This window comes from Ambystoma mexicanum, chromosome 3p (assembly GCF_040938575.1).
Source record: "Ambystoma mexicanum isolate Mex_15411 chromosome 3p, UKY_AmexF1_1, whole genome shotgun sequence".
Classification (NCBI taxonomy): domain Eukaryota; kingdom Metazoa; phylum Chordata; class Amphibia; order Caudata; family Ambystomatidae; genus Ambystoma; species Ambystoma mexicanum.
Window position 1 is genome coordinate 288983045 of NC_090925.1, and position 27578 is coordinate 289010622.

General features: G+C 45.1%; 1 protein-coding gene across 1 annotated transcript in view; it reads right to left on the reverse strand.

Moving 5' to 3' along the window:
• Window positions 1-2021: 2021 nt before the first annotated feature.
• Window positions 2022-27578, reverse strand: part of PTK6 (protein tyrosine kinase 6) — a 465017-nt gene continuing 439460 nt past the window's right edge. Inside the window, exon 8 of the mRNA XM_069650818.1 lies at window positions 2022-9633. Coding sequence (XP_069506919.1) covers window positions 9437-9633 — 197 coding nt within the window. The 3' untranslated portion in view covers window positions 2022-9436. The remainder of the gene's footprint in view (window positions 9634-27578) is intronic.

The following is a 27578-nucleotide window of genomic DNA, read 5'->3' on the forward strand; positions in this document are numbered from 1 at the left end:
AATCTGAGGGAACACCCCATCCTCCTCTAAAGCAGGACAAATAAAACAGAAGGACTCGACAATGACAGCCCATTACATAAAATAGGTCCAACAAAGAATGAGCCAAAAGGATGGACAAACAAGAGGCAAGCAAATCAGGTTGCTGAACACAATGCAGGTTGGTAAACAGGTCAACAGAATTTAAGGAAAGCAATCACTTGAGACTTTCCTATAACAGATAGTCCCATACATGTCAATGCATATGTGCATGGCATATTGCGGGTGGGCTCACACAGTGGCCTGGAAAAAGTGGGCTTAAACACTTTTCTCTCTGGTCAAGAGATACCAAGGAAGCCGCAAGTCAGACAACTGGGAGCTACAATTGGGCATATACTGGCAGAATCAGACACCTCACATGAAATTATGTTTCAACAAATACCTAGAGTGATCTTTAGACTTTGAAGAACATGTGCTGCGATCAGAATGCGTCAGAACTGTCAGTTCTGCAGGAACCAATGGAATGGGCGGGCTTTCAGGTTTTGTAGTCCAATGGAGGGGCAGTTGGTGTAGACTATATTAGAAGTGCTCCCTACATCTGGAGTGCCTATGGCCTTTACGCCACCTCCAACCTCGGAGAAACGGACCTTTAAGAACTCGATGTGATATCCCTTGATGTGAAGACTCCTGGTGAATCAGGTCTCATGTGTCACATTGTCAGGTGTGACATTGCTATTAAATGATCCCTTCGTGTTGAGCATTACACCATTGAGTACTTCAACATTATGCAGTGATGGGCGTGACTTTGTAGATACTGCTGTCCTTCCAAGTGACCTCTAGGGATTGCCAGTAGGGAAGAGAGAAGGATGCAAGGTATGGGGATACATCCTTGTGGCCTTTGTGCTGGTCTTGGGCCCAAAGTTGGACAGAAAAGAAGCGCTAGATTTTCCTATGGAATCTTGCAGCTTCCCATTAGACGAATTCTTTCTGTCCTTCATACGGCATTTTATAGTAAATTGATCATTCCTTCATTATAAGGGAGAAAGCAGACCATGTGGTCATCTTTCCTAGATGTGTCACCAGTACAGTAAGCATATGTGTCAAACCATGCTGCCAAGTTCGTGAAGACATAAGAATCCACGTGATCCGACCACGGTTGAATTTACCGCGGCCGGAATGTTCGCTGCGGCATAAAAAGCTTTCAAACACCCTTTCCGAACCCATTCAAACAAATGTTCTTAAATGGCAGAGGACATTGAAAGACTTCGAGGTAAGCAAGTAAAATGGTTCAAAATGTGGAAATTTCAATTTAAAAAAAACGGAATAAAACGTAAGCAGTTGTTTTGCGATCCTTGCTCACTGAGCAGAAAACTAGTCTGAACCCCAACTCTCAATACACTGCATTGCAGGACTCTGGAGACACTTGCTGTATTCAAGTTATCTTAACTGGTGTACATTACCAGCCTTTCTTTAGGAGAGGATTAACTTTATTCTTTTCCTTGCTTAAAAAGAAGTGCACAATTTAGGTGTGAGTAGCACCAGCGCATCTTTTTATGTTTTTTGCAGTTTTGATTTTTGGGGAATTCAAGTTCTCTCTCTTGTAAATAGTGCTGCGAGATCCTGCACTTAAGCAGGAGTGTTCAGTGCATACCTGAATCTAATGAAGATCCCATGATTGCGCAGCCTCTTTACCCACAGACGGGGCACTGGTTGGTTCAAGTGCCGCACGGAGAAAGCCTCTGGGCAGACAGTCCTTTACCTGAAACTAACACAACGGTGCGCACATCTACATACAACTAATTTAGACTTAGATGAAAACACAATACATACATTATTTGTTGGATCTGCTGCTTGTAGGGATGCACTCGGAGATGGGGTGCTTGGAATGACCTACTCAATTGTGGCCTGTTTGTGAAGTCTGGAAAAGGTGCTAAAATAAACCTGATCCCACCACACCTCACTGCTGATTACAACCTTAGAATCATAGGACTGTGCAGAACGCCGGATGAACGGATAGTTGACAAACAATTAATACAGTCAGCTCATTACTTTTTGGATTTTTAATTTAATAAAAATATATTAAAATGTACAAATCATTCAATATCTGAAACATAATCTCTGTGCTTATTCTTCAAGAATTTACAACAAACAGGAAAGAAGGAAGGCGAAAGAAAGAAAATCGGTAAAAAGGGAAAATAGGAATTCTTTTTGTGTCACTGCTCAGCCAAACTCCGAGGAGGTGAATCGAAGAAAATATATCATCAGAATTTCTTTGATCTTAAATATTCACACATTTTCTCATTGAAATCAAAATGTAGATTTTCACATTATTTCAGTATTTTCTAAAATACATATCAGCGCACTGATTCCATCACTGACATTTGCTGATGTCGAATATGGGGATAGAGGGTCAAGTGCATACTTGTTCGGAGCTTGTAAGAGACGAGTTCTTCATGGTAGAGCTTGTGAGTCAAATTGCATTGAATGCAGAGAAGAACCTGGCAAGGGAGTATATCAGGTATCCTCCGAGGCTGGAACTCGCATCCAAGTTGTTTTCCATCCAAGTTGTTTGTTGAACAAAGAGTCACAAGGAAGAATCATGCCCTTAGGATTTTGAATTGTTTGAACAGATCTGGGGATGGGAGACATTTCCCTAGGAGTGAAGTGCAACGCCAAGAAGAGGGAGATATCCTCTTGGGCTATAAAGAACTTTTATTGTTTTGTTGATCTGTTGTATGGATGAAGAGAAACCTGGGGATGGGAGCCATTCCCTGGAACTGTGATCACTATCCATTGTGTACCTTGGTGTTGGAGTTACACATTTCTTTTGAACTTGAACATTTGTGCACTTTCAAGGCCAAAGACATTACCCTTAGCATCTTAAAGTTACTTTTAGAACCTGAGGGCTAAGATAGGATTTCAGACACAGGCCATTTTGTTTTGGACATCTTGACACAGGACAGACCATTAGTTTTGGTTGAGGTAAGGAAATACCTCTTAGAGTAGGGACAGCAAGGCATTTTCCAACCCCTTTATTATTTTGAGTAAAAGTTTGTAACCACAATCATGAGCTCTGTGTGTCTATGTCTCATTCCTGGCTCCTCACTGTATGTTATACATATTTTACTACTATTGTAATAGGGGTTCTGCTCAAGGACCACATACACCATTTAACTCAAGGCGCTTTTTCCTCTTTTGTCCCTCTGTTTTATGTACTAGTTGTCTCTTTTGCTGGATGTGTTTTCTGCTATAATGTGCCCCTTGGAAAAGGTGAACCAAAGACCCAAAGTGATGGCTTAAATGTAGTTTCATATGAATGTTCACTAACCCATGTAATTTTTAGGCTTTTAGGCTGCAGGTCCATGTCACCGAGCACCTCGGGAGGATAGCTCAGCTGCAACGTGCTCGCCTTGGAAGCCAGACGACATGGAGCAACACAGGTTCGATCCCCGTGTCTGTGCTTAGAAACCTTTGGGTATTAAGCGCGTTATAAATAACCTATCATATCATATCATACCCCTTGCAGCGAGGGGAGAAAAATAGTGCTTCCCCCATATTTCTACATGAAGCTTATGGATCCATTGCACATTGGCTACTGCATTCATTGAAAAAGACTGGGCCAATAAGGATACTTGTGTGGAATCGGAACAGCCTGAAAAGCCTGGATAAAAGAAAGAAGAGTCTTGCTAGGCTAGGCAAATAGGAATGTAGTTATACTGCAGGAAACTAACCTACTAGAGGATGGCAAGGGTTAGATCCCAAACAAGATGAATAACTTCCCCCTATCTAGTGATTTTGATAGGAGTTCCAGCGGGGTGACTCCATACTTTGATGCAAAAACCTGAGGTATGCAGTGGATAATACAATAATCACCTCTTAATGTCGATATATACTTACTGAAGTCCTGATTTACAACACGCCATTAATATTAAGTGTGGTCTATGTCCCCAACAGCCTCCACCATGAATTATTAAGGGGACTATCTAAGTAAAATGAAAGACAATAAAGGAATTTTGGGAGGGGATTTTCATGAGGTTCCAGACCCAAAGGTGGACAGATGCACAGCGATCAGGAACAGTAACACCTCGGCCCACGACTTGCATAAAATGATGCGGGTTCATAGTCTCAATGGTAATTGGAGAGTACTCCATCCATGGGTTAAATAATGTACCTACTCTTCGAAGACACATGACTCCTACTCACGTATTGATCTTTTTTGGTATCCGCCCAGTTCATCAAGGGCGCTTCACTACCTTTTTCAGTGTATTGTTTTCAGGGGGCAGGTTAGGGGATATAAAATGATTTGTTGGTAGTGGGGGATGGGTGAGGCAGGGGACTATGGGGTAGCTCACCTAAATAAAAGATGCAGGTAATGCAGTGAATCAGCCACTGCAACGATGTGTCTGGGATCTCTTTTTTTGGCCTCACCCTTGGTCTTGAATGATGTGATTGAAGCATGAATCCAAGATATTGTGACCTTTGATCTTGAGACAGAGATGTTGGTTATATTGTTGAAAGACTATTACTAGGTCAGCAAGATGGTCCGTCAATATGACACTTTTGAAGGATCCAAAGATTTGGAGAGAAGTGGAATTTAAGATACAATTTCTTTCGATAGTTACGTGGGTGCAGCACTTCTACAAATATGACAGTGCTCTTATGGCGACAATGAAGGGCTTATTAGATATTTGGCATTCAGAAATAAGGAGAGGAAACAGAAATAGCCAAGCTCAAAACTAAAATAAAAAAGACTGAGCGTGCATTTGCTTAAACATTAAAGGAGGATGAAAAACAGCCATTATTATCTCAGAACAGGCGCTGATTATGCTACTAAATGGCAAGGAGGGCAGGAAGCATTAAGTACTAACCAGATTTTTAAGGGGCACAGTGAGAAGCTGGGGAGACATTTAGAAGAGAATCTAAATATTGAATGAGAGAAAAGATCTCTCTCGTGGATGACATGGGTGCTCCTGTAGTTATCAATGTGGAGATAAATAACTGTTTTCATAAGTTTTATGAACCCTATACTCTCCTACTACATGCTCCGAGACACATGATCTGCACACTTTCTTCCTGACTACTGAACTCTCCAGCCTGACCAAGATGGATGCACAAAATCTAGAACATGCTGTGGAAGCTCACAAGGTAGTGGCCACTGTGGGACAGATTAATTTGGGTAGGGCACCAGGGATGGACTGGCTCCCGGTGGAATTCTACCAAGCCTTCTCCCAGTACCATGCTCCAATACTGTTCATAATCTTTAATGACTGCAGAGATATAGGGTTCATGTGTGATTTGTGACCATACTCAGTGTGAGAGCTAGAGACCTATTTTGCTGCTAAATGTGGATACTAAGATAATGGCAAAGATATATGCCATATGGCTAAAAGCTATTACGAGAACACTGATACCCCTGTTTCAGGCATGGTTCATGATGGGCTGCTATGAGATGGAACCATAAGGATGGATATTAAAGTTACGGGTCAACTTCTAAATAAGAATGGATGCTAAGGATGTATAACAATTCAGACATATACAATTGACCACAAGTTTTCCAAACTCAGGGACAAACACTCAACGTGTGATCTCAAATCTTGAAGACTCTTATATCAATATTGTGATTGATGTTGACACTTATTTATTGATGTCACATGTAAAATCATTTTTATCTAATAATTCTGGATGTAAAAACACTTTATTTGATGGTACTCATGAGACTTTGTCTTGATGAAGCCCGTGTTTTGGTGAAACATATGCACGTGCCCCAATCATTTTTTGTTTGGCACCTTGGAACAATGACACATGACATAATGGTATCTTTTGATGGTTGTAACTTTACACATTCATTATTTATGTGAATGTCATATGAAGCCCACGATCAAAATAAATAGTATATGGATTTTTCATAATTGATTGATTTGAATTATTCACTCTAATAAGCGCAAATTGCCCAATCAATCACAATACATTGATATTCTTAGTAGACTGTGTAGTGGATAGCAGTCCTTATTAGACATCTGCAGAAGGACATAGTCACTTTATTAAGGGACAATTTAGTTTAAAGATTGCACAATTGAATTATGGGGAGGCACACTGCTTAATATTCAGTTTTCTCCTAATTTGGCAGTATATTAATATTTTCGACTCTGCAATGGCAAAGTTGATCCTGCGGCAGTGATCTCTTTTAATGCTGAGAAAGCAGTTGCTCTTGTAGGCAGGGCCTACCTGGAATATACTCTTGGTAGATTTGGGTTTAAAGAAAGGTAAATTAGAATATTTGCAAGGATCCTGGCAATGAGTATTGTGTCTGCCTCTCTGCACCTCAGCAAGGGAATAAGCTAGGGATGTTTTTTTGTCACACCTTCTCTTTAATGGTCATTGAGCCACTTGAAGTGTGGATACCTCTAGAGGTTGGAACAAAGGGTATATAGGAAGGGAAAGACTCAACATTCCTTTCTCTTATACACAGGCAACATGATGTCCTGGTGGAGAACCTTGAGATATCATCAGATTTACTAATGGCAATGATGCTGGAATTCAGAAAGTTCTCAGCGACAGGATGAATTGGAGGAAGTCGGAGGACTTTCCACTCATACAGATCTGCTTTAGAAATCATTTCCAGACATGTGACGGTAAGTGGGCTAAGGATGAGATCAAGTGCTTAGCGGTGCACCTGATGAGGGACTGAAAGAGAAATGTGACCAAGAATATTGATGAAGCCTTGGCCAGTATCAGATTAGACTTTGCAGGATGGGAAAGGCTTAATCTCTATCACGGAACAAGTCAACACAGTGAAAATGTATTTACACTGCAGGTTACTTTATATTTTACATACTGGTTATGGTAACCGAGGAAGGGTTCAAAAGAATTGATAAAGCTTGGAAGTTATCTCTATGGGGAGAAGGCAAAAGGCCACAGATACCCTACTGTAACTTTATCAATGAGATCAAGAAGGGGGAGGTTGGGTCCTTGAGCTTTGAAAATATCATCAAGCTTTTGTTATGATACTTTCACACTTTACCATTAGGGATAATGTGGGTGCAGGAATAGGGTGTGTAGGGATGGAGAGCCAGACCATGTACCCTTTTGACCTACACAGGGTCATATCACAGGGGAAAATGTCCTCAACAAACGACCACCCACTCAAAAACCAACGGGGAGGCTAGTAACACAATGGGCGCAGGATCAGCGTGACAATTGCTACATCAACCATTGTGCCATCGTCTGGGGGAACCTGCCAGTAAAGATGCAAAACAGAAAGAGTAGCTGGAAAGCATGGCTTTCCAGGTGCATGTGGAAGCTTTATGACAAATTGGTAGAAGGACACCCGTATCAGACTCTTGAGAAGGGAAGAAGGAAGGTACAAGCCGCCGAAACACTGAACAGAGTTATGGCCATTCAGTCTAGAGACACTTTGGCAGAGCCAACACAGTTACTCTGGGAAATATTCTCCCACCAGTGGCCACCTTGCTAAAGGGCCAAGCTGACAGGAGGAATCAAGGGGAGGATTGGCCCTGACTGCAAGAAAACTGGGAAAAGGAGCTGGGAGAGAGTGTAGCAGCAGAGGGATGGGAGAGAAAGTCTGCTGCTGTACACAACAAGCTGGGCCTTAGGATTAAATGGGGTATATGGTTGCACAACAACATATACCTTATGTGTGTTTTTTGTCATGCATTGAGTTTGTCACTCAACCCCATCCATGCCCGATGTGTTCTTTCCCTAATATACTGCTGAACTTTGAGTACTATCTCTTCCTAAATATCTTCCTTCTCGAGCTCTTCGCTCATCCACCTCCAAATCCCTCAGGGTCAGTCGCTTCTCCAAGTAAAACGTTGGTGGTAGATCTTTATTCTTTGGCTGGGGCCTCCCTCTGGAAGAGCCTCCCTGCCTCACTGAAACTTGAGGAGAATCATCTTCTGTTCCAAAAGCACCTGAAAACCTTCCTCTTTGCTTCTGCTTTTTCTCCTCCTCTCCCCTGCTGAATTCCTGGCTGAAACTGAACTGGTTACCTGGCCACCATCTGATCTCTAGGGCCCAGGTCCCCTCCCCCACCAGTTGCACACCTGCACTGCCTTCCTGGCAACCCCGCACTTGGGAACTGTTTCTGTATCCCGACAGTCCCACTACCAGCACTCGACACCGGATGTCGGCACTTGCCACCAGTTGGCCGTACTTTTACTTACTGCTATTTATTCTATTATCCCATGTACTGCACTATCCCCTGCCCCTTCTCCCCTGCACTTTCCCCTGTTCCCCCTTCCCATGCACTTGCGCAATCTGAATGACACCTGGCCTAGTAGGATCGTTATCTCTGTCTTCCCTCTGTTCCCCCTCCCTTGTCTCATCATGCCTTGAAACACTTGTGTATAGGCGCGTTATAAATGCCATATCATATCATATGGGGCTGTCCTTGGATGATGTACTTTGACTTATTGGAAATGCCTCGTGCAATACTGTCTGTATTATTAATGTAACCATTGCCTGGTTTAATTCACTCGTCACCTATTGCCTTATATATTTTTGCGACTCCTAAGCATTTTTTTTACCAAAACTAATAAATAATATGGGGGTTGTAAAATGCATAGAGCAGACCACCCTTGTTCTGTCTCTTATGTTGGAGACACTCAATCATGCCTACCATCCCTCTTCCGCGCTGCTCACTTTACAGTCACCCAAAGACCTGCTAATTCCAGTGGTGATTGGATGGATGCGAAGGAGAGGCCGTATGTACCACACACAGCACAGTGAGGTGATTGAGTGATTCTTTGCAGAAATTGTGGGGATTTAGTCTATGTTTAAGATCTGTGAATCTGTGGTTCCTTTGCCTAGTTTACAATGGGCAGGATGGATAGTGTTGCCCTAATTCAACCCAATTGCTACGCTAATGGCCGATTGCCCAAACCTCCTCTAATGCTTGGTTTCTTTGGCGGGCAGAACTGGTATGTTGATTTGCAACTTTGCGATTCCTTCCATGTTAAGCAGCATCATTTTAAAAATTCGTTTCAGAATGCTAAAACCATATTAGGAAATGCAATGTTGGGGTTCTGGTCCCGGAGAGGCCTCATAGAGATCCAACTGGTGGCGGGAAATCTTGCTCAAAGAGAACTATCAGTGAATTGAGGGAGTGGGCAAAAAGATGTTTTCAAAGACCTTTCAGTCTTGTGAGGTGCACAGCAATATACCTTTCATTGGACAGCATTTGATGGCGCTGGACACATCTGCCTGACCTCCACCACCACGGGTACTGAGGATTATTTTACAGCACTTAAGATTGCCTTCAGACCACTACAAATCGATGCAGAGTTAGGGGCAGCGAATAGTTGAGAAGGAGTGAGGTAGGAATAGAAATCAAAGGCATCATCCAACATGTATTTCTGGAGGCGGGGCTCATGACCATCTCAGAAATGTTTCGCAGTGTGTGTACCGTCGCACATAGAACGGCAGACCCATGACTGGCTCATTAAGTGCAGTATTCCGTTTCTTCATAGAAGATCAAGTTTTCTAGGCGCTTCTTCAGAGTTGCAAAAGTCGGACGATTATTTGGATCAATATCCCAGCAGGAATGCATTACATTGTAAACCTTGTCAGTGCACTCCCTGGGTTTCGGCATCCGGTACCCTCTCAGAATCTCATCCAGGATTTCAGCATGAGAGATTCCTGTAGAGAGCACAGAAGAACGAGGTTAGTACAAGACCAAGACTCGCGCATCATGGTTGGTAGCTTTTCTGGTTCTTGAGTAGACCTGGGCTTGTCGAATGACCAAACTCAAAGGGTTTTTAGGGCATCCACAAAAACTATGTACAAGAAAAGTGTACATATAATGAACTGTAGTGGAACATATTTGCATATTTGTGAGATAGTGAAAACACAACTATATTTTACTATTGGGTAAATCGACAAGCCCAGACCTAATTGCATGAGTATTTCAATTACTAAAAAAGTACTACATTAAATGATTCCACAAGCACTTTGCCTTCCTTAGACTAATTATTCCAAATGAAGCATAAATGGTAACCCCATGTGGAGTAAATAACGTTGCCTTAAAAGTGCCCTCCCACTCCCCATCCCCAATCCCTACCATTGAGTCATATCTCATTGCACCAAACCTGCTTCAGGAAGTGTCTAAAGACTTGGTTTGAAAAAAAAAAAAGATATTCCATTGGCCTTTCTTTTGCGTGGGAAGGTGGAAGGAACCCAAAGGGTTAAAGGAAAGAGCTGCAGCAGGAGGAAAGGGAGGAGCCTCAGAGAGGAAGAGGCGTTAGCTGGAATAAAGTAAGAGTTAGAGAACAACCTGTCCTGTCGTCCTTGTCATTGCATTGCAAATAGTTATTGTGTAACAACTGGCGACAAGGATAAAAACGAAACAAATCGTTCATCCAGCCGGAGTGCAGAGCCATGGGCAGTGCAGGAGACCCACCTGCCGTCATCCAGGCATTCTTTACGGATTCCCCTGCCCGTCCTTGCTGGGAGAGAGTGCCAGCGTCTTTGCACCAGGAGAGTGCATACCACGGGACCCGTCCACGGTGAGACCGAAGCCCGCCCTGCACCGTCCGCGCATCCTTTCCAACAAACTGAGCCAGAATCCTCGCACCGGTAGAGGTGCATAATACAGGGCCTGCCCACAGAGAACCAAGGCCCATCCCACGCAGCTTGCGCTTCCCTCAGTAAGCATCAGCAAGACCATTAAGTTCTCGAGAAAAGCCCCACACACGTGTGCCCACCAGGCCCAACCCACAACACAAGGAAGGAAGGAAGGCATCAACGGTGGTGCATGCTCACAAGGAGATAACAAGAAAAAGAAAAAAAAGCACTACCAAACGAAACAGACTGCCAGTTACACAGGTGTAACATTCCAGCTTCCATGTACACCTACCACATGACGCAAACTGCCATTTGCACATCTGCAACATCACAGCTTCCATACTGCACTCAGAGGGCATAAGGTCCAGAGGTGATCACAGCCAATGGGGAACGAACACCAGCACGAGGGAAAGAGCACGGCCCTGAAAGCCGATCCACAACATCCAGAGGCCTACCATCACTACAGAGAACCCCACCAACAACAAGCAGTGTGGCAGGGGCACACGGATAATGCCCATTCAGGGTGTGTAAAGGCCATCACGAGACCCAGGGAAGCCAGAAGACCTGCACATTGGTCACCATGGTAGACCCAGCAGGGGAGCAGGTTGCAGCACACAGGGTCCACCTTCAGCATTGCATTTCTGAGAAAGCCCAGCCCATTCAGCCTACAACCGCAGTCAGACAGAGGACCCAGATTGACTGCGTGGGTCGAGGATTTTGTCAGGTTTATCAAGGCGGCAGGAGAGGAGACATCGCAGGTGTTGAATGACTTCTTCATAAATCTGGCAGGGACAGGGATCAATGGTATCATCAAGAGTACCCCCAGTGGAAGATAGAGCCACATACGATGCCCTGGTTGTAGCCCTAGTCAATAAACTTGCAATACAGCCAAATAGGGACTATGAACAGTATGTGTTCAATCAATGCCAACAAGCATCCCATGAGACTGTGGAGGAGTTCATCACACAACTCTTCCAAAAGTTAGTCCACTGCCAATTCTCTGCTTTTTCGGATGATGAAGCGTCCCGGCTTGGTTCCATTGACGGATGCACATCGTCGGTGATGCGGAATCAGCTTCTGAAGAAGCCCCTGATGATCGACAACGTGATTGAGATGGCGAGAGTACATGAGAGGGTGAAGATCCAAGCCTTCACCATATTGGCACCAAAAAAGAAATCGGAGATAGATGACACAGTAGCGGCTCTCACCAGCATCAGAGATACAGGAAGGGGCACAGCAGACCACCAAACCCCACCAAGAGGACCACAAAGGAAAGGGTACCCGCAGATGAGGCCAGGGCCACGCCCGCAGAGACTGTGCTACCGATGCAACCAGATCTTCCCCCTATGCGGGCCCCGGCCCAGCAATGAGCCAACGGTGCTCCAGGTGCGGAAGGGAAGGTCATTTCCAAGCAGTCTGCCGGGAGAGGAGACAATTTCCACCAACCCGTCAGCCCCAGGCGTCACCAAACAACTGGAGACAACCATGCAGACCAAGTCTGCCAACCACATAGTGGAGACAACTGCAATTTTACCCACAACAGCCAAGGAGAATGGTGAGGTTGATGGAACAAGGTATAGAATATGCGGACACACCTACGAATGACCAGCTACCACAGCCAGAATACTACATTGATTTTTACGGCTACCCTGACAACCCATATGCAAATTGGGGTGAATTCTCATACGGACAGGACCCAGAATTTCCCCACGAGTTTGTCAATCTCGTACATCGGGAACAAGATATGATATGATATTGCATTTATAACCACCTATATACAAGTGTTTCAAGGGGTGACGTGGCAAGGGAGGGGGAACAGAGGGAAGACAGACAAAGATCCTACTAGGCCAGGTGTAATTCAGATCGCGCAAATGCAGGGGAAGGGGGAAGGGGAAAAGTGCAGGGTGGGAGGGGGTGGGGACAGTGCAGTACATGGGATAAATAGAATAATAAAACAATAAGAGAAGTACGGCCAGCTGGTGGCAAGTGCAAGGGTAAGTGCAGACATCATATATCAGTGTTGGTGGGGGACTGTAGGGATACAAAAAACAGTACCCCATTGCGTGTGTTACCAACGAGGCAGTGCAGGTGTGCAACAGGCAGGGGAGGGGACCTGGATCCGAGATCAGAGGGAGACCAGGTGACCATTGCAGTTTCGGCCAGGAGTTTAGCAGGGGAAAGGAGGGCAGAAGGCAGAAGAAAAGAGGAAGGTTTTGAGGTGCTTCCGGAAACGGAGATGGTTCTCCTCAAGTTTCAGGGAGGCTGTTACAGAGGGAGTCCCCTGCCGAGGGAAGAGATCTAGCACCAACTCATTGCTTGTAGAAGTGACTGACCCTGAAGGAGGCGAATGAGCGAAGAGCTCGAGAAGGAAGATATTTAGGAAGAGAGAGTTGAAGGTATTGAGGCCCCTGGCCCCAGAAGGACTTGTGGACAATGCAGAGGGTTTTGAACTTAATCCTCGCAGCCACTGGGAGCCAGTGCAGAGATTTCAGTCCTGCAGGGATACGATCCCTGGGCTTGGGGCCAAGGACATGTCTTGCAGTCCTGTTCTGTATGAGTTGCAGAGGGCGGAGAGAAGAAGCAGGCAGATTTAGAAAGAGGCTGTTGCAATAGTTGAGTCTAGAGAGAACCAGAGCTCTGGAGACAGTGAGCTTCTGGGGGAAGGAGAGGAAAGGAAGAATACCTCTGAGGAGGTGCAGCTGGTAGTGTGACTTCTTAGAGACATCAGAGATGTGAGGAGAGAAGGAGAGAGTAGAGTCACAGATGACCCCAAGGTGTTTAGCCTTGCGGTGGGAGTAGTGAGAGGACCAAGAGGGGCCGGCCAGAGAGTGACAGGAAAGGAGGGAGTGGGTGTGCCGATGAGGAGAATTTCAGTCTTACTGGCATTAAGGCAGAGATCATTGGCGGCACACCACTCCTGGATAGCAGACAGACACTCAGAGATGAGAGAAGAAGAAGAGGTGGCTGAAGGTAGCATGAAAATGAGCTGATAACAGTGAGGCACCAAAAGTGCTAGTGATGATGGACGCAGTCACACAGAAATTCCTCATAGACACGGGGGCCACCATCAACATTACGGGGGACAAGAATTCCTCTTATCAGGAAACACTCAAGACCTGACACCATTGAAGGTGAGAATCCTCCAGTGGGGGGCAGCGTACCACTCCCATCATTGGGGCAGTTCCTAAAGACATTTTCGGGCAAAATGCCTGCTCAGCTAACAAATAGCATAAGTAGTTAGCCTGATACACATCACATTTCAGGACACTGCATAATGGTATGCAGTGGGGATCAGTACGGCAACAAGTCCATATGCCTCCTGAAGGGTTCACAAGTCAATGAGGAGATGATCAAGGAGGCATTTCCCTAACTTTTGAAAGGCCTAGAAAAACACATCAATGACCAACTCAAGCCAGTCCTACAACACCCAACAAGAGTATGTTTTCACCTGCAAGAAGCCGTGTCACAAGAACTGCAACAACTATTGGATAATGGCATTATAAAACCGCGATGGGGCCCATGCCATGTATTTCTCCCCTGGTGGTGGTGCCCAAAGAGGGAAACAGACTTCGGCTCTGTGTTGACATGAGAGTGGTGAACACTGCTCTTGAGAGAGAGAGGCACCAAGACCTGAAAATAGAGGACATGATTGTGAACCTAAATTATGCAACAACATTTTCCAAATTAGACCTCAATCAGTGGTATCATCAGCTGGAACTACACCCTGACTCCAGATGGATAACAACGTTTGCCACTCATGATGGTCTTTTTCAGTACAAGTGGATGAACTTTGGAATTTTGTCTGCCACTGAGATCTTCCAGGAGACCATCAGACATGTGCTCCTCCTGGTCAAGTTGGCCTTTAACTACTCTGACCACATCCTAGTGTACGGCACCACCCAAGAGGAAAACTACCAGGCGCTCATGGACATGTGCACCATCCTGAAAGATGCAGGGCTCACCCTGAACTATGACAAGTGCAATATTAGCAAGACAAATTGAGGTTCTACGGCCCCATTTTCTCAGGCAAAGGGATGCAGCCTGACCCGGAAAAGGTGGGGGAAGTCAGATACTTCCTGGGGATTGTGGGTAATGTGCTTGATACCTGCAGAGGTACACCATCACCACTGACCCGCTGAGATCACTATTAAGGAAAGATGAGCCATTCCGATGGTCACAGGACTGCCAGAAGGCATTTGGCACAATCAAATCAGAGCTGGAAAGTGCTACACACCTACAATATTTCAATCCACAGTGGCACACAGAACTGGTGGTCGACGCCAGCCCGGTTGGTCTAAGGGCCATCCTGGCACAATGCAAGAAGCCAGACTTCCACGCAAGCTGTGTTGTACCATTTATAAGCAGGTCCCTGTCCCAGACAGAGAGCGAATACTCACAGGCGAAGAAAGAGAGCCTGGCCGCAGTGTGGGCCTGCAAATACTTCCACCACTTTGTGATCGGGTAGAATTTACCCTTGTGATGGACCACTAGGCTCTCCTTTCATTATTTGCCAATCCGAGAACCAAGGTGCCACCCAGAATAGAGAGATGGGGCATTTGCATCCAAGAATACGACTACGTCATCATGCACAGACCAGGGGGAGACAGCAACCCGGCTGGCTACATTTTGTGACACCCGACGACAGACAATCTGCCACCAAGGGAAGGTGACATGTAATACTTTTGCTAAGTCACAGAACGGGTGCTACCGCCGGCTATCACCACAGAGGACCTGGTCAGCGTGACGCAAGCCAACCCGTCCACCAGATGGGACAAAGAACTCACTGCCTCAAACAAATGGAGAGACTACAAAATATTATTGCGTCATTAAGAAGGGGTAAACAGGCAGGAGTTAGAATGCATGGTAAAGATCAGCACATAACTGGCAGTGTCGGAACAGGAGATACTGTTAAGAGGCTGCAGCATCGTCATCCCATCATCCCTCCGGAGGGGGTTGGTGAAGTTGGCACACAAAGGTCACTGGGGGGGGTAGCTGCAACCAAGAAACTACTCCGATAGTCGGCATGGTGTTCACTTATGGATGCAATGGTGGAGGACGTAGTAAAAACCTGCCCGCCACTCCCCATGCAATCAACGTGCATACCCAAGAAGTGTGGCAAGGAGTTGCAATAGATTTCTACGGGCCACTCGACTCCCGGGACTTCCTATTGGTAATAGTAGAGGAGTTCTGGAGATTCCCCCTCGTCAAGCACACATCGTCCACATCGTTCGCCTAGGTTGTTAGGGTCATAGATTAAGTATTCAGTGAGTGGGGCATTCCCGTCATAGTCAAGATGGACAATGGGCTGGCATTCAATGGCCAGGACTTTTACAGGTTCGCGAAACATAAGGTTCCACTCACCTGAGGAGAACACTGCTCTGGCTACAAGCCAACGGAATGGCAGAGCGGTACATATCATTGATCAAGAGCACCATCCAGAAGGCGATCATTGACGGCATGCTGATCCAAAAGGCCCTATGCCGCATGCTCCGCTATTACAGGAACACACCAAATTCGGTGACAGGAGTACCACCTGAAGACCTAATGAGAGCGTACCAGGCTAACACACGCTTACCTCAAGGGGCCCAAAGAACCCCAAGACAACCTGAAGACCGAGACCTTCAAGAGGATGAGGTGAGAGACAGAAATGGGAAGGCAAAAGAGGCAACAAAGGAAAGAACAGATTGGACCCGGCACACGCGGGTGAAAGAGTTTGAGGAAGAAGAGGAAGACGGAGGAAAATTACAACAGCATGCCTTTCCGGGTGACGGACATGAAAGGAACCATGGGGATGGCCGCCAACACCCAGAGGGCAGTTATGAGGAATGCATCCTTCCTCAAGCACTTGAGATACCAGACAAGAAACAAGAACACTAGAGGAAGAAGGAGGGGAGAACGATGTCTCGGCACCAGCAGAAAGAGGAGAAGAGACTGATCCAAGTGAACCATCAAAAGGTGCTGCAAACCCATTGAGGAGGTGTGACAGAGGTGTAAGGAGATATGTGAGGCGGAAGTGTTGCGAGGGAAGGTGGAAGGACCCCAAAGGGTTAAAGGACAGAGCTGTAGCAGGAGGAAAGGGAGAAGCCACAGGCAGAAAGAGGTGTTAGTTGGAATAAAGTAAGTGTTAGAGAATGACATGCCCTGTCGTCCTTGTCGTTGCACTGCAAATAGTTAATGTGTATCACTTTCCATCTCCATTTTTGTAATTTCCGCCCATTTTCTTCTGTGTTTATTTTAGAGACATCACTCACTCTTTCAACACCGTCACATCAGTGGAAGCAACATCGTACAACATTTCTCCTAGACAGCATCACAAAAATGAGTATCACATGCCATTTGGCTTCACTAGATCAAATTTTAGGAAGTGACCTCACTGAATTATTGAAAAACAATATGTGTAAGATTAATAAAGTAACAAAAAAGTACAGGCACTGCCATCGTAGGCTCTGCTACTGCCACCCTTTGAAGGACATAGCCTCATGTACCAGGCATAGTCATTAGTCATTAGTTAGATACAATCTGCCATTTTTAGGACCTGCCTTCATACCCCAAGTGCTACCTAATATACGCAGATGCAGCCATATGCCTCCCATGTATATTCCAAGTCAGGGGATGTCCCTCTGAAAACATAAGAGTGTTTAAAAAACTATAAGTAAACCACTAGATCTGAAAGTTTAAAAAGAGCAAAATCAACAAAAGGAAAATTTCAAACACATTTAATGGTAACATAAAGAGCATACAACAAGCCATTGGGGAATAAGCAAGAACAATAAAAGATTCACATTGTGAAAAACATGTGCCAAAGAACAAGTATAATGTGCACTGTGTTCAATCAAAAAAAGTTGATATAAATCTAAAAAAACAAGTTGTTGTAGAACGACACTTTAGTCAGCATTTTTGTCATGCGTTTAGCATGTTTTTACCAAAAATGACATTAGATCTAATCAAGGAAACGATTTCTTTTAAAAGGCAGTTTAGAAAAACTCCCACTGTAGGGTAGGTTTGAGGGTCGACTCAAGTGCTTGAGTTTCAGCTGAAGTGGCTAACAAACTTCACAAAGCTCAGCCTTCTTCAGGACAAAAGACGATTGAACAAGCTAATTGTGGCTTGAATGTGGAATAAAGGCCTGTGGAGATCAAGAAAGTTCCAAATGGATACTTCAATGCAAGTTACATAAACATCAGAGTGTGTCCTCACACGGGTAAATCTTAATTAGGCAAATACTTTGCCCAGGCATATTGGATCTTTGCTTTTCAATAAATTTGCCAAAGCAAGTTGAATTGGTAGCAAATGGCAAAAATAAGGATCACCTTGATCTATGTCATTGGTTGCCCGGTGGTGTGCGGAATGGCCTCCAGGTGACCGCAGATGCAGTATCCCTATGGAGTAACCTAACAACCCAGTGAGTTGGATGTGTTGCTCAGCGGCAGAACGCAGAGAGTTCCTTTGGTTTTACATGGTCTTCAATATCTATGGCTATAAGCCCCAACTCCAGATAAAGGGAAGTGGTCAGGGTACTTAATGGAAGTCTAAAGAGATGTTTCATGAACTTGCTCTCATCTATTTGTAAAGGAGTTCTTTGGGAAAAAAAACATAGTTTACTGCCATATAGTATTGAGGGACAAAACCATAGCTATATAGACATCGGGCCTCATTACAACTCAGGCGGTAAGGGGTTTACGGCGCCGTAAACAGCGCCGACCCTTACCGCCTGAGTACGAGGTCCCTTAGCGCCATGGCGGATTTAACACCTGCTTTTAGCAGGTGTTAAATTCCATGGCGCTAAGGGACCATGGAGTTAATTACGCCACCGTAATTTACGGTGGCGTAATTAACGCCTTCCCCACTCCCATTATGCCCTATGGGGCAAAAATGGGAATGGGGAAGGGTAAATGGGGATTGGGGACTTACCGCCCCGCCAAGGTCGGAATGGGGCGGTAAGTCCGCCAACCACCATGGCGTAAACGTAGTTTACGCCATGGTGGTAAAGTCACGGCCCAGGCGGTAAGTTACCGCCTGGGTCGTAATGAGGCCCATCAACAACTTCAAGGTTACCTAATTTTCAGGTTGATTATTTAATGAGAATAGTAACACAAATTGTCTTCTTGTAGACACCTCACTCTAATTTATGTGGACCCTGATACCCAAATAATCAAAGGAATCAACCTGGTTTAGCGTTTCACTTTAAAAACAGCATTAACATTCAAGCAGCAAGCATCCTCGAGCTTATTGTTGCCCATGCACTGTCAGCAGTCAAGAACATGTTGCCTATTAACAAAGTCTTCTGAAGTGACCAGCTCCTAATGCTGGCAGGAATTCGCTTACCCTCATTAGCCACAAAGAAAGCCAGTGAAAAGATCAGCCTGAACCATAGCTCCTCATAACCGGAACTGCAGATGCAGGCCAATTGGTCCAACAAAAGCTGGAAGGAAGCAAACCAATGGGCGCCCAGTCATACCTGACTGTTGTAATGTCCCGGTCGCAACCCCATCGACAGACGCAAACCTGAAAGCTTTTGGTTGACTCCCCTTATCAGCTGATTGTGAATAGAGTGCCATTGCGGATAAACACCCTCCAATCCAGGACTTAGATTTGTTGTTGTCCCTCGCCAACAATACAAAACCCTGTTTCCAAGAGTTCCAGTAGTATGCTCTGTGTTTCCTCCTGGAACATGCCATAAGCCTTTTTGTATTTCTCCTTGGTATGGTCTGATCAAGCACCTTCCACTATCTGGCTCATCCTCATTGCTAAATCACCATTTCCCACAGCTTCCTTTGGAGCACAACCCGTTGGAACCTTGACATCTGTGAATAAGAAAGAGCATCATCAGCGTTGTTGTGGCAACCTTGTTGTGGACCCATCTTCACCAACTGCCTTATCTAACCCATTGCTATGTGACTTTGTAATGATAGATTTACTGCCTGAGCAACCACCAAATTATCACACAAGACCGTCTGGCAGTTATTCATTAACACCTCTGGCTATGTTGGTTAGGCTTCCAACACAGAGAACATTTGAAGGCCATTTATGTTCTTGTGCCACCCCTTTCTGGTCCATTTGCTAGGCCAAACAGTAATGTGCCAGGCATGCCCCAAAATAACCTGATACCTATGCCTCTCTGAGGCACCTGTCTACAACCTCTCTTGAACACAAGAAACCCTAGGAGACTGTGAAATGTGCACCCGTTGAATCCCTTCAGAATCTATGGCCTCTTCCTCTTTTAGGCCGGCACTCGAGCCAGCATGGCATTAGGCTTTGGGGACCCCCAACTGTTGTGCGTGCCAGATGTCATCAAAGACCCTACCTGCCGGAATCACCGAGGCTGCGAAGTTCAACCTGCCCAACAGCATGTTTGTTGTATTCTCTCTTTCCTTTTGGTGTGCGCCATTGACATTCTCCTGTTCCATAGAAGCGTCATTGTGTATGCACCAATGTTCCAAGAGGTGACAGTTGGAAGTTTTCCCTCAGCACAGCCTGTGTTGGGGTCTTCTTTCGTTGAATAAAACCTCTTTATATTTCATCAATACAGCTCTGACTCTTCCTTGGTTCCGCTGCCATTAATACAGCATTTTTCTGGTGATGAGGATTAAGAAATAAAATATTTTCACAGTGGTGAGGAAGATGTAGTAGGAAGGTGAAGACCTCAAAATTGCTGAGGAAACAGCGAGGATGGGTGATCGGTTACATCCTTGTGCTGTTTCCCGTAGTACTGGAGGTAGGAGGGATCGTGTGGGGGATAGTTTTCCATCGGGGCTCTGTGCCTCTCAGGACTGTGAGACATCAGAGTGCATGGTGGGGGCACACACTGCAGGGAGGCCCGGAAGCAATCCCAGGGGACACAACATCAAAGCCTTACTGTACTTCAGCAAATGCTGTGTGAAGGATCGGCAGGAGAACCAACGTGACAGTCGTACGGGAGGCTCCTATCTCTTGTGGGAGAACGTCTGGACAGGGCCGGAATATAAGCAGACCTCCTGGTGGGCTTGGACCACTCGGCGCAAGGCGGGGGACGCAGCCGCTGATTCCGGATACAGAAGAGGTACAGGGAAGCAAATATGCAGCACGTTGCATCGAGGGGGAGAATGGCCACGCAGTAACTGGCCCCCGTTGTGCATAGTCGCTGGAGGATAATTCAATTGAGCAGGAGGAGGGGGAGAACTGAGGTGGCAGGCAAAGCACATGTCACACAAGGCTGCCTGAGCACCCCTGGGGGAAGAAGATACTGATGAGTGCACTGCCTGAAAACACACCCTAGATCCTGTTGCAGAGTCATTGGCCCTTTCAAAGCCCAATGCTAAAATTGGCCTCCTTCATAACAGCATAACACCTGGACTCCACAGGTTAATCTGTGAACAGAAGGATTGATTCGTGTTTTACAGCTGTTTTGTGGGTCGTATCCCTGGATCACAGGTGAACAACACCATCTACTGGCCAGTAACTGTACTACATTACATGCAGGCTGAATCCTAGACTGCATTCGATATTTGAAAAACTTGGAAGGTGTTCCATATGTTTTTTGGGTACAATGTGGTGGGAGGTAGATCCTACATAGTATCAAGAAAAGAACTTTATTATTTTGTTTTGTTCCAATTGGAGAAGTATCATACAATTACTATTGTATATATTTTCAAACACAACTCAGTGGCAGAATGCAGAATTTAGATCCACCCCCAAATTTTTGGCAACTCCGGGGGATCTTCCTATTCCTTGGGATGATTGGAAAGATTTGATCACATTTAACTTTGTTGCATCTCGGTTTGAAAGATTTTTGGATGAGAGGACATTTTCAACTCTCATGTGTTGTGTTGGCGCTGAAGCTGTGATAGAGATTAAAAAATACCTAATGTGGATGTGAGTGATGGGCAGGGGGATGGAGGTGGAGATGGACCAGATATGTGCGGAAAAGCCATGAGAAAATTGGAAACGCAATATGGTAAACAAGTTAATGTGATATTTGAGTGATACAAGTTTTTCTCAAGGAAACAAGGTGTTGGGGAATCAGTAGATGGTTTTGTTGCTGATTTAAGGGGGTTACTAACCTCGTGTTAATTTACTGGAACAGAGGACGAATATATTAGAGATCAACTCATGATGTACACTTCAAATTCTAAAATACAAGAGAGGCTCTGGCAAGCAAAGAATCGTCCTTTGAAGGAGGCGCTGGCTATTGTAAGTGGTATTGAACTAACTACTAAGTGTCTTAAGAAAGTGAGTGTGAAAATGGGAAAAGAAAATGTTCAGTTGGTGAAAGGTGAGGATGTAGATGGACAAGTTATGGAGGAAACACCTAAGGTTTGTGCTTTAAAAATGTCTAATAGATATGGTGGGAACAATTACAATACTCAACAAGGTTGGCGAAAGGGACATTGTCCTCTTGTGGGTTTGAAAAACACGGTTTGAGTCCTGAGGAATGCCTGCTAATGAGGGACAAGTGCAGGAATTGTGGGGTTGTAGGACACTTTGCCAGATTTTGCAAAAATAACATGCATACCACAGCAGGGGAAACTAGTGTGAATTCGGTGATGGAAAATAAACAGGAATGGGAAAACAAGGTGGTTCACATAGTAGGGGAGGTGGAAGATAATGACGGAGAATATATTCTACCCGAAATTGACACAGTATTAGCAGGCAATGTCACAAGAGTATTAGCAGATTCTGGGTCACCATATACCATCATATTGGAGGACAAATACAGAGAGATAAGGGGTGAAAAGAAACATACATTACACAACACAGACATCAGACGCAGGGTGTATGGGGGAGGAAAAATAGATTTGAAAGGTTTTGTGTGGTGTGATATTGCACATGGTGACAGACACATACATGCAAAAGTGTATGTAGCTATCAAAGGAGACTGTCTGTTAGGTTGAAAACATCAAGGAAAATTAGGATTAGAATTGCATCCTGTAAATGATCAGCAAGTACGGGCAATCACAAGCCAAATGTCAGAGAAGTTTTTTGCAGTGGTATTGGGAGACTAAGAGGTTATGAGCACAAGATCCGGTTGGTAGAAAATGAGACTCCCAAGGTACACAAGGTGAGGTATCTTGCTCTCAGTCTGAGGAGCAAAGTTAGTTTGGGTTGAGAAATCCCTGTGAGAAAGGGCTTATTGAACCTATATAGAGTAGCGCATGGTTTTAACCAGTGGTTGTCACACAAAGTCCAAATGGCAGGATTAGGCTATGTGTGGATTTATGTGATTTAAACAAGAATATCCTTGTCAACAGGCATCTGTTACCTAGAGTGAATGAAATGCTTTCCCCAATGGGGGAGGCCGGATGGTATTCTTCATTGGACTTATCCTCTGCATACCACCAGGTAGATTTGCATGAATCATCCAGAGCCCTCACTGCTTTTATTACACCCATGGGTGCATTTCAGTATAAGAGATTGCCATTTGGGTTAGCATCTGCAGAATCAGTACTTCAAAAAATTATGGAAGATATATTTGAATTATTGGAGGGTGTCTGATGTTTACAGGATGACATTTTAGTGGGGGCGAAGAGTGAACTGGAACACGATGCCAAAGTAATGGAGGTATTGAGGAGACTGGAAAAGGCTGGGTTAAATATTAAGAGAGAGAAATGTCAATTCAAGGTTCACAAAGTCAAGTTTTTGGGACACACTCTTACTAACAAGGGTGTGGAGACTCACCCAGATATGGTGGATGCAATTTTGAAAGTTAAGTCCCCTATGAGCAAAGATGAGTTAAGGTCATTTCTGGGAGTTGTGGACTTTTATTCAAAGTTTTTGGAGAACCTTTTTCGAAACGTGCACCGCTAAGAGATCTATTGAAGGGTAGGCAAGAATGTGTGTGGGGCAAGAGGGAAGAGGATACTTTCAAGAAGATATCAATTGAACTAGCAAATACCCCCACCCTTTATACGTTTGATCCAGTGTATGAGACCACAATCACGGTAGACACTTGTTCAAGTGGAATTGGCGCAGTGTTATCTCAGTACGGGCGAGGTGTGGAAGTGCCTGCAGCTTTTGCTTCAAGGACCTTATCCCCGGTGGAATCATGGTACTCAACTACAGAAAGGGAGAGCATAGCGTGTTACTGGGCCTGTTTCATGTGAGGCGTGATTATCCAACTTTGCACTGTTTTGCAGGAAAGCTAATTTGTATTGCCTGGTAGCGAGGAGGACAGTGTTTTGTCTCCCGTGGCCAGATGTGTTAAAGTTTCTGGTGGATCCAGCACAGACCCTGTGAGCATTGAGCGGTCTCTGATGTGATTCAGGGTAATGAACTGCCCAAGGACCTGCAAACAATACTGAATTATAGAATTAATCCAATTTAAGACAACAGCAGAGGGTAGCAGCTAATACATTCCCGTGGAACCCCAAGTAAACAGAGACAACGTGGTGTCCATCTTAATTTTAGGTCCTGAAGATGGTGACTCCAAAATGTTTGTTTGATCACTAAAACCGGTCAACCAATATTATCACAGATATCCTTTTGAAATATGTGGTATACTATGTACAGAACTGGCAAACCATAAGGGGACGTAACAATTTAGGTGGGATAGCCAAGTGGTATTCTTTTAAGATATTGTTTCATACACACTCATGAAATAGGCAGAATACAAATTTAATAAGTATCCTATGCAGACTGTATCCTTTAAACAGTGCAGTCCTATTACTCTGTAGTCTGAGGACAACTAGCAAGTTTTTAGTTATCTCCATATCAGGTCCAGAAGAAGGTGACTTCAATGGGTGAGGTTATCCAACTTTGCACTGTTTTGCAGTAAAGCTTATTTCTATTGCCTGGTAGCGAGGAGGGCAGTGTTCTGTCTCCCGCGGACAGACGAGTTAACGTTCTTGTGGATCCAGTATAGACCCTGTGAGCATTACGGGTCTCTTATTAGGTTCAGGGCAATGAACTGCCCTAGGACCTGCAAACCATAATGAATAATGGAAGTCATCCAATTTGAGACAGCAGCAGGTCCATTGACAGCAGAGGATGGCAGGTAATACATTCCAATGGAACCCTGAGTAAAGAGAGAGATGACATGGTGTCGATCTCCAATTTAGGTCATGAAGAAGGTGACTCCAAAATGTATGTCTGATCATCAACACCGGTCGACCTACCTCTTCACAGATATCCGTTTGAAATAAGTGGGATAATATGTAAGAACCGACAAACCATAAGGGGCGTTACAATTTAGGTGGTATAGCCAAGTGGTATTCTTTTAAGATATTGTGTGATACACACTCAGGAAATAGGCAGAATAATAATTAAATAAGTACGCTATCCTGACTGTATCCTATCAACAGTTACAGCTCTAATACACTGTAGTCTGAGGACAGCAAGCACTTTTTTAGTTAAAGTCTTTTAATTTAGTTTACTTGTAGGGGCTTTTCTCACCGGCTTTCCCTATTATATATGTAGAACATCAGCGTGTCCTAAGGACAGCTGGACGCAGGGGCAGTAGTGTTCTTCCTGAGGCACTGGCTTAGTCTAGATAGGATTGGTGCTAATTTTTCAGGTATATCCACCCATTGCTGTGATACTGTACTATCCCACGGGTGGATTCTTCTCATGGTGAGAGGGGCTTTGTTATTTTACTTAGTGACCTGTTGTGTGTTACTGTTCCCCATCATGCTCCTAGATGAAAATATGTCAATAAAGGATCTACTTCAAATGAGTTCGTTCACCACCATAGGTAATTGGCAACTCAAGGAATCGGCCAAGTTCAGCCTAGGCAAGACCTTACCCTCCCGATCACTGATCTCTGACTTTCTGTAAAACAATGTACTTCGACATCAGCCACATCTGCCTCCGGGAAGCAACGTCAACCCTCTCGTAACACTCTACCTGTGATGTTGTCTTGCCTCTGCTCCCGCCAGGTAAGCTAAGCAGGTCAGCCTCAACCCAGCAGTACTGGCCCGCAGGCTTTTGGCTTTGTGTTCACTCAACCTGCAGCCACAGGATTCTGCATGAAACACGGCTTGCCCCTCGCTTGGGACTTCGCAAGATTCATTCAATTTTAATATCCAATCAAATATAAAATCTACTTTCACTTACAATTATTGTGTGCACTCACTGGCCTCTCCAGAGACAGGGACACAGCAACTTCAGTTTGCTTACATGCAGATTTCTCTGTTTGAGCAGATGCCTCCCTTCCTCGCTTTGCCATGCGCTGGGGTCCAGCATGTACCATTGTTTGACCAGTAACATTCTTGTTGCAGCTGACAAGCACAGTCACCACCACACGCTTGTCTTCCTTGATGTTGACACCCCCCAATCTTTCTTGCTTTTGCATGCTTTTGGCCCACCACTGCCTTTGATTGGAGTGTCTCATCCTGGACCCCAAGGGCTGAAGGTTAGGTGCAGTCTGAACTACAACAGGAACTGCCTACTTGATCAATTTCCAAGGGATGCCTGTTGGCTTCCTACAGGCAAAGCCCACCCATATGTGGCATTTCAGTCTCCCATGCAATGTCTCTTGCGAGGACTACAAAATAGTGTCAGAATGGAGAGTCCTTTCCTGTACCGAGGAGGCTAAGGCTTTTAATTCCTCCATTACATCATCCAACTGTGTATTTTCAATAACTTCAATGCAGGTGCTACACACCTCAAACCTATTGGTCTGCCTAACTGTTTGTCTGGAGGGGACCAACCTAAAGCCTAAGAACACACAGGTTGGCAAAACCTCTTCACATGCAAAATGCCTCAACACCTCCCATCCAATTGTTCCAAACCGAGCTAGAACCTGTGCCCCAATACTCACCAACCCAGCTTGAGATAAAGCTCAATCTTTGTTACTATGCTTGCCAAGACCAAGAAGGAAACACTTTGTGGTTGCCTCAGGTCTGCTCCATTAGAATAGACCTTGGCAGTCCTCTGGCACCAACTCTCTGTGTGTAAAGGATTTCACTAAACAGAGGGCTGATGGCCCATCACTTTCTTCAGCTGGCTCCTTCTTATGGAACAGCCCCCCCCTTCCTCTTCGTCTTGAGCAGGACTTCCTAAAATTCCGGAAGTTCCTCAAGACTTTCCTCTTCACCTCCTCCTTCCCTCTGTCCCTCCTCTGCTAATCTCACAGTCGCTGTGATTGGTGGCCAGGGCCCTTATGTATCCCTCGGGGAACTGGCCTCCCATACCCAATCGCCCCGGCTTCTGCTTCCTCTCAGCACTTGCCTCAGCACCCACCGGCATCAATCCTTTAGGCTTGCACTTTCTACCCAATGCTCCAGGCTGCATAGCACTTACCACCCCATGCACTTCATCTGCTGCTCACCCACGAGCATGGGCATTCCAGCACTTACCCTCAACCCCCACTTACCCTATTCTGGCTGTACTTGCACGTTCTGAATACTCAGAAGGGATAGTAGGTCTAAACCCGTCGATTGTCTTTGGACTGTACCCAGTTTGGAAATAACTGACCGACCTCAGTGTACTAAATTGGTGCGAAGTGAGTTGATGGATGTCGCATTGTATCCATAACATACCCCTGGTGCGGGAAAGTATGCGCTTTATAATGTAATTTCCAATTTCTTTCAGGCTGAGTCACGATTGGTTCCACCCTTGCCCTTATGTTGCTACCTTCCCGCTAACCTTTTTAGAAGTTTTTTTGCATCACATTCGCCCTGAAAGCAACTTATTTCCACACTGTCCCAAAAAATCTCCACATCGTAAATAGCCATTGTCATGCACCGACATATACAGGTATTAGCAACTTTACCCTTTCAGCAGCCCTCGATAAAAACTCTTATAAAAAGGTTTCTTGGCAGGATGCCAACGTTCATTCCTTGCTATCTCATATAGAAGGAGTTTACTTCCTTACCTAGACGTCCCCACTTCTCAGCTTTGTATCTAGAGCTTGCTGCCTCCCTGTCATTGAAGGCCTAAAAGCTTTTGCCTTATCTGTCTAACGTCCCTCTGGGACTTCCCAGTCTGGACCTACACTACTGATGAGGCTAGTTCTAAGAGGTTATAGAGTTGCGTCTTCCAGACACTCAAGCCCCACTCTGTCTTTTTCCTGTCAGGCCATAGTGTTCCTCTCCCTATCTCTCACA